Source organism: Notolabrus celidotus, unplaced genomic scaffold (genome assembly GCF_009762535.1).
Source record: "Notolabrus celidotus isolate fNotCel1 unplaced genomic scaffold, fNotCel1.pri scaffold_230_arrow_ctg1, whole genome shotgun sequence".
Taxonomy (NCBI): Eukaryota; Metazoa; Chordata; class Actinopteri; order Labriformes; family Labridae; genus Notolabrus; species Notolabrus celidotus.
In genome coordinates this window covers 14,458-25,000 of record NW_023260078.1, presented here as the reverse complement: position 1 = coordinate 25,000, position 10,543 = coordinate 14,458, and the positions used below count along the sequence as shown (strand labels likewise).

The 10,543-nt window shown below is 43.6% G+C and overlaps 1 protein-coding gene across 1 annotated transcript in view; it reads left to right on the top strand.

Annotated features, from left to right (window-relative positions):
- LOC117809109 (mothers against decapentaplegic homolog 4-like) overlaps positions 1-10,262 on the top strand; it is a 22,214-nt gene extending 11,952 nt beyond the window's left edge. Inside the window, exons 12-18 of the mRNA XM_034678784.1 lie at positions 1-42; positions 7,682-7,831; positions 7,926-8,048; positions 8,594-8,750; positions 8,839-8,972; positions 9,052-9,118; positions 9,272-10,262. The exon at positions 1-42 is cut by the window's left edge and continues 125 nt beyond it. Coding sequence (XP_034534675.1) covers positions 1-42; positions 7,682-7,831; positions 7,926-8,048; positions 8,594-8,750; positions 8,839-8,972; positions 9,052-9,118; positions 9,272-9,351 — 753 coding nt within the window. The 3' untranslated portion in view covers positions 9,352-10,262. The remainder of the gene's footprint in view (positions 43-7,681; positions 7,832-7,925; positions 8,049-8,593; positions 8,751-8,838; positions 8,973-9,051; positions 9,119-9,271) is intronic.
- The last annotated feature ends 281 nt before the right edge of the window (positions 10,263-10,543 follow it).

Here is a 10,543-nt window from a genome sequence, read left to right as displayed (position 1 = left end):
CTGGAGGTTCACCTGCACCGAGCCCTGCAGCTGCTGGACCAGGTTCTGCACGCGCTGCCTCCTCGGGAACACACGCTCTGACACACACTCTCACACACACTCTCACACACACTCTCACACACGTCAACAGGTGTGTGTTAGTGTTCGCTGCAAGGTGGGTGGGGCTTAACTCACCGGACAGCCAATCAGAGGAGAGGATGAAGCTGATGTCAGATAAAGAAGCCTTGCCTGATGATGGCGTCACCTGAACTTTTTACTTGACATCACCTGATTCATAAGCTCCGCCTCCTCCGTCCTCCGTCACACAGGTGTAAACAGATTACCCTGCACTTTAGAAATGCTTCAGACAATCAGCCAATCACAGCGTCGCATCCCTTCTGTCAGTCAGAACGGTTTCTATGGAAACTACTTCAGAGTTTAAAGTTAAAGGGACAGTTCACACAAATGCTGGAGGACACAACAGAGTTACATATTTCTCCTTTTCAACATGATGTAATGTCTTGGTTTTAAAACACTTCTGAGATTTCTAAAGATTTCCTGATAATCAAAGTTGAATAACTCTTTAACTCTTTCTTTACCCTGAACTGTAAACATCCTAACCCTCCATGGACGGATACTAAAACATCTCTGCCCTGAAACTGTTCCCTCGTCTGTCCGACCATCCTGACTCTTTAAATCAAAGATTCTTTGAGTGCTGGCGTCTCCTCCTGCCTCTCAGAGGAAGATGAAGCCTGTCAGGTAAACTCCGGGGCTGAAGACGCTCCTGTCCGTCTCAGTCGTTCCTTCTCGTGGACCTCCTCAGGGTTCATCACAGGTCCGTTGTTTTTTCATGAAACCGTCTCCTCAGGATTGCATCATCAGTCCGTCTGACTCTGATTGTTGTCACGACGTCTAGCTTTACATGAACACACCTTGATGACATCACATCCTGTCACCTGATATAACCCCGTCCCTGTAGTTTGTGTGAACGGACCCTCTGTCCCTGATGAAAGTCAGCTCTGCTGTTTTTAAAGAACGTCCTGTTTCTGCCCGTGTGTGTTTTTTGTTGCACTGCTCCTTTAAACCTGTTAATTATTTATTTTCATTATGGACCAAAGATTCATTTCTTCCTGTGATGACATCATACTCTGTTTATTTCTTCTTCTCTGATCTCTGCGTCTGTCCTCGCTTCACTTTTATCTTTTTATCATGTTATATATTTTACAATGCTTTTATACTGAAAGGGTCTACAGCTGTCAAATCTGCAGTTTCTTCAAAATAAAACTTTTATGACACACCAACAGTCAGAAGTGTTTACCTTTACCCCATATTTACTGTCCACAGAAACAGCTGTCACTTTCTGAACATCTCATTTTAATAATACATTATTATTTTCTTGAACTGTTTCATAACTAATCTTATTTTTCACTCTTTATTTTAATGATTAATTAAGTTAAAGAATTAAGAAACACATGAACACATCAGTCGCCTGCTGTTCAGTCTGCTCTCCACTAGGTGGACCCAGTGAGCAGGAAACCTTTCACACTATTAATACTTCTTCTTGTGTTTAGTTTACTGTAGTCTGAACACGGTGGTAGAGGTTGTTGTTTCCTTATTTTAGTCCTCTGCAGCCACACCTAGCTATAGCAATCATTCTACTACAGAAAGCACACACAACCATCACTACTGCACTTTACTGTAACTCAAACTGAGTCCCTCCAAACAGAGCGAGAGCATCAAAGTGGACCTTTAGTTAATATTTGTTCATTATGAAATGATTATTAAATGAAGAATCAAACGCCTGGTGAACTGTAAGTGTCAGGAGGTCTGAGGACAGGTGACCCTGTGACAGTGTGAGGTTGAAACACAATCTTTAATGTGCTGTCAGAAGAAAAGCTGGAGATCTGATGTCACATGACTGGAGCCATGAACAACAGAGCAGCACCTGAACACACCGTCACTCAGATGGAAGATAGTCTCAGATGTTTGTTGTTCAGTCAGGTGTATTGAAGTAATAAGCTTTTATTATTTTTACATTCATTTATATTATTCCCCTTTTTCTTTAATGGTCTTTTTATTGAACAACACTCATCACAGTGGACATACACAACAAACAGCCACAGAGCAGTCACACATGATGAGATAATGATCAGTTATACAGTTTATTTTTTAAGAAAGAAATAAATATCCCCCTTTGTTACCATAAAGCTCTGAGCTTCACTTTAACTGTCAACAGTAGATTAATACCTGATGTTATTTTATTATTAGCTTCTACTTGTTTCATATAAAAGTCAAATAAAGAATAGTTTCTGAATCGACCAATGAGAGGGCTGATTTTATTCATAACATTCAAACGTTTTAAAGCATGTCTGTATCTTTAGAGTCAGACTCAGAGAACTGTATTAATCCCTGAGGGTGATTTGGTCTGCAGTGTACCAGTTGGTCAATAAACAACACAAACACTGACAGACACACAACAGTCAACATGTCAGTGACAACAACAGTGAAAGATGGAGCTTATCATACAGAGTGAAAGAATACATTAAAATAGACTAAAATAACTTTTTTAAAAACACAGTAGAGAGGAATAAATACTTAAAACCACCTTTAGATACACAACTTCACTACTTCACCACTTCACCACTTCACCACTTCACCAGGACCATCTGTCACTAACTGTTACAAACAGCATGTAGAGTTCTGATGGGAGGAGGAATAAAAGAGTGTATCTGTTTGTTTTTCTCAGAGGAGATCATGATAATGAGAATCTGTTCATGTGAGGGATTATGTAAATATATATATATATATATATATATATATATATTATACAGTCTATGGTAAATAAACAACTGTATTGTTTTGTTGTTGATCTCAAACTTGAGTATAATATGGCGCCAATAAGGACAAAGAGGGGCAGAGCCTGCAGTTTAAATGTTTCAGGCTCGCTCTCTCATTGGTTACAACAAAGTACCGCCTTTCAAATCCAAACCAATCAGAGAGAAGAACCGTGCATAATGATATGTTGGGGGAGGGGCTATATGAGTGGCTGAGCAAAGCACCAATAGGAAGCCGTGTTCAGAGGACATGTGAATATTCATCAGAAACGGGGCGTGGTTACCGTGTGGAGGTCGGGCGCGAGCGAACATGGAGGTGTAGTGATCGTGGAAGAGCTGCTGGTGAAGGAGAGCGCGCGCAGACAAGCTTTTATTTCAGTTTGTTCTTCTTTGTTTTGATTCTTCGACATGGAGATGAAGAAGAGGGTGAGCCTGGAGCTGAGGGACCGGAGCCCGGCCGAGGTGAGGAACTCAAACACTTTCATTATTAATAACTGAGACTCTGCGCGAGGAGGAGGAGGAGGAGAGGAGGAGAGGAGGAGAGCGCGAGCGAGGAGCTGAAAACAAGCAGCGCGAGCGGGCAGAGAGTCTCCGCTGAGCCCGGGAAACCATCCGTGAAACGATCCGCCGACATTTTGACCCAGAAACGGATTCAGGTCCTCAAAGATCCAACATGGAGGACCTCCGTGGGCCGGCGGGAGGAGCCCTCTGTGCGCGCGGAGGTCTCTCCTGGTCCTGGAGAACATAAATACGTAGACGCAGACTAGACTGAGCTTTCCCGCTGCCCCGACACGTCAGCGCGTCCGCCATGTTGGATGTGGCGGGTCTGCCGTGTAAACTAATACAAGTAGATGTTCACACTGTGAGGTTAACTCATTATGATGAACCGGTTTTATAATAAAGCATTAAAGTTATTGTCAGGACTAAAAACAAACATTATCTAGAAAAATAAATGTAATAAAAGTCTCCAGCTGGCAGTGAGTCTGCTTTTAGCTGGGGAATGATAAATAAACTATATTACTGAAATTATAAACACTTTTTAATTGTATGAAATATCATTTCATGAAGAGAAAAAAAAGTACAGTAGTTACTGTTCTACTGTTATATGACCAACATATTACTGTTTCACTATGATCACCAGAGCAGGCCCTGACCCACTTGTTGCCCTAGGCAAGATTTTAACTGGTGCCAACTCCACCAACCATCACATCACGTAAAGAAACTGACATACAGCTTCATGTTTACTTATTTTAAAAGAACATTAATCAAATGGTAACAACACTGATATTACGCAAGAAAAAATACAATTTCAAAGTACATACTGAATGTATTCAGTCATTATATAACACAGTGCAGACACTTTCAACAAAGCATCAGTCATGTTTGAAGTGATGACTGTAAAGACTGTTTATTTCAGCCTAGCCGACATGTTCTGTCTAATTAAGCTGTGTGAAGAAAACAACAACAAAACAACAACATGTAAATCATCAACACTTAAAGACTTCAAGAACTGCTTTTGGAATCCATTTATTTTTAAACTCAAAGGTGAATCACAAGCTTTTAAATGTATACTGGCATCCGTCCTCAATTTAACCCACAACTAAATCATATAAAACAATATTGTTTTTCCTGCCGATGCCACGGTCCGACCCTGCTGATCACATCACTCACCCAGTGTTAGTCTCCTTCCATGCAGCTCTGTGGACTCTGTTAGTTTGATCATCTGTATCCATAACCTGCTCCACATATTTCATATTTTCAGCCTGTTTAGTTTCCCCTCTCTCTTTCATCCTGCTGCTCTGTGGTCTTTAAACGCCCACACTGAGGAATATCATTCTTTAATGCATCACGTTAAAATATATATTCTGTTTAATATCATGTGAGGACAAAGTGCTGAGACATTTTAACAGAATGAACAAGTGAAGGGATTTCCTCTGTTAACTCTAACAGTTCATTCATCCTCTATTTGACAAACACATCCCAGTGATTCAAACCTAAGATGACTTTATTTATACTGAGTGTTTTCTGAGACAGCTGCTGTGTGTGAAATAAAATCATGACTTTTAGAGGAGTGAGTCTCAGTATGTCTAACAGTGTTTATCACTGTAAGGCAGGGTGTCAGACTCAGTTCAGGGGCCACATACAGGACCAGTGAAATCACAACAAAACAACCTTATAAATAACAAAAACTCCAAATGTTTCCCTTTGTTTAAGCACCAAACAGTACAAGAACATCCTGAAAATGTTCACTTTAGATGACCTATCTTTCTACATAAACAGCTGGTGTATTTGTCTCCATGATGAGTCTCATAGTGAGCAGAGTATTTTACTCTGTAAGCCCTGAAACCTGCTGAGAACACACCGAACACACAGGTTACCCATCACCTGACACACAGAGAGTAATGTTTACTGCAGAAGAACAGAGAGATTATAATAAAGAAGGTAAAGTGGATTATCATGGCCCCCTCAGCTCCAGCAGGAACAGTGTGTTTGCTGCACAGTGTTGTATGAAGGGTGTAGTGTTAGTGTTCGTAGTGACGTACCCACATGTACGGTCAGCATGCTCACGATCTGAGGCTCTAAAGTACAAAAACTTTAGTGTTGATTGAAGTGCTCCAAGAAGTCTGAAATTAGACCGGATTACACAAACTGTAAATATTCTTTGCCTCACTTTGAGGAGGAAAGTCCCGGAGCGGCGTTCAGGTGCGCTCCATCAGCACTGTGATGGTATGCGCCCCCCAGAGGACAAGTTTGAAATAGCAGTTACTTTTAGATAAACACTGCAGTTAATGTCTTCTCTGCTATTTTTCTATTTGAGATGTAATCTCACGGACCGGATTGGAATCTCTGGCGGGTAATATTTGATATAAGCTTATATTGAATGTTATTGTACTTTCTATTTAATTTTATTCAATATAATTTAATATTTTATTTAATCTTATATTGAATGTAATTGTACTTTTTATTTAATTTAATATTTCATTTAATATTTCATTTAATCTTATATTGAATGTAATTGTACTTTTTATTTAATTGTATTTAATATATGATTTAATTTAATATTTAATTTAATATTTAATTTAATTTGATATTTAATTTATATTGAATGTAATTGTACTTAATATGTAATTGTATTTAATATTTAATTTAATATTTAATTTTTGATTCAAGCTTATATTGAATGTAATTGTATTTAATATTTAATTTAATATTTAATTTAATGTTGTATTGAATGTAGGAGACTCCTACAGAGCATGTGTTGTGTATTTAAAAAGCTCTGCTGGTGGTAATCAGTCACATTTACACCGTGTGGTCATATAAAAACAATCGGGAGGTTTCTACGTATGTGTGCGCGCGCATCTTAACAGATTGCCACATTCAACATGGCGGCGACGCTGACGTACGACTCAGCCAGTCAATGCCGCGTCTACGTCATATGTCTGTGATGGAGCCTCCGTTAGCAGCTAGCAGAGGAGCTAACGGTCTAAGCTGGCGCGCGCCCAGCCCTCAGGACTCTTCTGGGGTCCGGATCAGACCGTAGACCCTGTGGACCCGGGGCTTGGACTCGGTATTACTGTTATAAATCGTAAAGGTTCCTGTTTGGTGTCGGTTTGTGTTCTTTGAACTGGTCCGGGTCCAGGTTTATCTGACAGTTGGTGAACGTGATGCTGTGATAATCTGATGGCGCCTGAACTCAGAGACCCGCTCTTTACCCCTCTCCTCTCGGACTGGTCTCTCCTGGTCTGCCTCAGTAACATGTAGACCGGTCTACAGTTACTCAGGAGCTTCTGGTCAGATCGGCTCTCATGTAACCCCCCAGGAGCTTCATTTAGACCACATAGAACTTCTTTAAAGACCGGCTGTTCCGGCTGTCACCCCCCCCCCCCCCCCCTGTTATGATGCTTTCACGGACTCCTGTAACACAACGAGCAGCACGGACACTAATCACAGTAACACCGGAACCAAGTGTTTAAATCCCTCTGATTCAGACTCCTTACAGGGACTGATTTAAACAGGGAGAATATTATTATTCTTTATTAAAGATCTGCAGCTGAATGAAACATCAGCTGTGTGAGACAGGACCAGGCATATTTTAATAAAGACAACATAAATAAAAGAAGGTATGGAGACACCCTAAGCCCTCCTCAACATAGACCTCCTTATGATCTCAACAGGGAGTATGGATTCAAGTGATAGAGGAAGTCCTCCAGTAACTGAACCACACTGATCCAGACCATCCCTGCTCTGTCTGTCACACCCCATCATCTCATCCCAAACGGACTCTCTGACTGCTGCTGGCACTTTAATGCATCATACATTATATTATATAAATATCTTGCTTTATTATAATATGTTATATTACATTATTATTGTTTACTACAACTCACAGTCATATTACATACCCTTATTTATTTTAATTTATTGTTTAATCTGTCATTACCAACCATAATCACTCCATGTCAACCTGTCATCACTGCTGAATCATTTTAATACTGCCTGTAATTACTGCTATTTAATCTAAATTACATTGTAACATTGTGTATATCTAAATCTTATTTTATCTTTATTTTACTTATTGAAACTTCTTGATTGGACTTATGTCTGGGTTGCTGTAACTGTAGCTGTAATTCTCCCCCCCCCCCCTCATCAGAATATTATATTATATATTATATTATATTATATATATTATCAAGAGTTCAAAAAGAATCAGAAGAAAACAGAAATCCTCCCTGAGCTGAAACACAAGACACCTGCCCCCTGCTGGACAGACTGCAGAACTACAGCAGAGAGTCTACATCCATCCTGCTTCAGTCTTCTCTCTGTTTAACTGTGTGTGTGTGTGTGTGTGTGTGTGTGTGTGTGTGCAGGTGGTGGAGCTGGTGGTGAATAACTGTCAGTCAGCTGATGGAGAGGTGGAGGGTCTGACGGATGCGTATAAGGAGCTGGAGATCCTCAGCATGGTGAACGTCGGCCTCAGCTCGCTCGCCAAACTGCCCTCACTGCCCAAACTGAGCAAGGTCCGCCCCCAACTTCCTGTTTCCCATCATGCAACTGTTCTACGCTCTGCATGATCATATCATGACTGTGTGTGTGTGTGTGTGTGTGTCACAGCTGGAGGTGAGTGATAACATCATCACTGGAGGTCTGGACACGCTGGCAGTGAAGTGTCCCAACCTGACGTACCTGAACCTGAGCGGGAACAAGATCAAAGAGATGAGCAGCGTCGAGGTTCTGGTGAGTCTGAGACCGTCTGCTAATAACACACACACACACACACACACACACACACACACGGACACACACACACACACACACGGACACACACACACACACACCTTAGTACGGGTGAGCTAAACTTGATCTGTGCTCGATGTCTCTGGTCTGAGTTGCGAGAGACACGGCGGCTTGCTCGTGTCTCTGGCGGTTACTGGCGGTCTTTGATGGTCTCTGACGGCCTCTGACTGTCTCTGGCAGTCTCTGGTGGTCTCTGACGGCCTCTGACGGCCTCTGGCGGCCTCTGATGGTCTCTGGCGGCCTCTGACGGTCTCTGGTGGCCTGTGGTGGCCTGTAGCAGTCTCTGGCAGTCTCTGATGGTCTCTGACGGTCTCTGGTGGCCTGTGGTGGCCTGTAGCAGTCTCTGGCGGTCTCTGACTGTCTCTGGCGGTCTCTGACTGTCTCTGGCGGCCTCCGACGGTCTCTGGCGGCCTCTGATGGTCTCTTGCGGCTTCTGACAGCCTCTGACGGTCTCTGACGTTGCGTGTCCTCTCTGCGTCCTGCAGCAGAACCTGAAGAACCTGAAGAGTCTGGACCTGTACAGCTGTGAGGTGTCCACGCTGGAGGACTACAGGGAGAGCGTGTTCGAGCTCCTGCCCCAGCTGACCTACCTGGACGGGTACGACCAGGAGGACAACGAGGTGCCGGACTCCGAGGACGACGGTGAGACAGACACAGCCGGGGTTTCCTGCGCCCCCTGAACGCCTCTTGATATTTCATAAATAAATAAACTCTTCTTCATCCCGCTCAGACGATGACGACGAACCCGGTCCCCATGGAGACGACGATGATGACGACGACGACGACGAAGAGGACGAAGAGGACGTCTCTGAAGGAGAAGAGGACGAGGTCGGTCTGTCGTACCTGATGAAGGAGGGGATCCAGGTGAGTCTGCAGGGCACGGACCGGGGGGAGAGGTGTGAGGGTTTTATTTTGAAGCTGACGTGTTGCTGCTTCCTGTCAGGATGAGGAAGATGATGGAGACTACGTTGAAGAAGAAGAGGATGATGAAGAGGATGAGGAAGATGGAGGTTTGTGTTCAGATCATCTTTATTGACGAGGTCGATCATGTGACCTGAGAGAAAGACTTAAACTGAAGCTGACTTTTATTTTGAAAGTCTCAGATTGTCTGCTCCTCTAAAGTGATAAAGATGTTTTAATTTGAAAATCTGTGTTCCTGTCAGACGTGGACGGTGCCGATGTTCGGGGGGAGAAGAGGAAGAGAGACGCAGAGGACGAAGGTGACGACGATGATGACGAATAATCGGATCACCTTCAATCACTGAACACCTGGACCCCCCCCCCCCCCCCCTTCCCCTCCCCTCCCTGCAGTGACCTCTGACCCCGCCGGCCGACTGACCTCAGAGCTGCAGAGAGACAGGCACACACTCAGAGCTACACACACACTCAGAGTTACACACTCAGAGCTACACACACTCAGAGCTACACACACTCAGAGTCTCATCATGTCAGGGGAGCTGTGTTTAAATGTGGACGTCACGCCTCCTGTCGTACAAAAGTGAAGCCAAGATGAGCTCTGACGTTGTTTTATAGAGTCAGAGTTTAGGGGGCGGAGCCGAGGTGGCGCCCCTCTTTTAGTTTTAAAGCTACAGGACGCAGAGCGGAGAGCAGGTGAGAACACACACCTTCAGTCTGAGGCTGCGGTGTGTTCACTGACTGTAGGAGAACAGAGTCTTCTCTGTCTCTGCTGGTTTAAATCTCCAGAGAATCCACTTCCTGTTTTTATCAAAGTAAGGTCCCGATCAGGGGACAGTCCGGTCTCTGGACTCTTCAGGGTGAATCAGCTGATCCCTCAGAACCTCGACAGTCTCTCAGTTCAGGTCCAGATCTGGTCCCTGATCCAACACTACACTTCCCATGAGCCTCAGCAGCGTGTCTGTGCGGCCTTTTGACATCTTACAGCCAGAGTCCAGACCTGCGTTAGCCCCGCCCCCCTCACCGCTCACCTGTCAGTCTGCAGCTCTCGGTGTCAGCTCGGCTCCCTTTGGATCTAGATCCCGGTCCGGGTCCTGGCCCTGGTCCTGGTCTGTGTAAATAGAGTTGGTCTCTGTAGGTCTCCGTGCTGTCGTCTGTTTGAATCTTTAATTTTATTTTTTTATTCTCCTGTCTGCGTGCGGCTGTAAGAGTTTTTCAATAAAATCAAACCAAACCTCCCCCCCAGAGTCCGGCTACACAACTACTACACAACTACACAACTACTACACAACTACTACACAACTACTACACAACATAACAACACAACAGAGTTTTTCAATAAAATCAAACCAAACCTCCCCCCCAGAGTCCGGCTACACAACTACACAACAACAACTACACAACTACACAACTACTACACAACTACTACACAACTACTACACACCATAACAACACAACAGAGTTTTTCAATAAAATCAAACCAAACCTCCCCCCAGAGTCCGGCTACACAACTACACAAC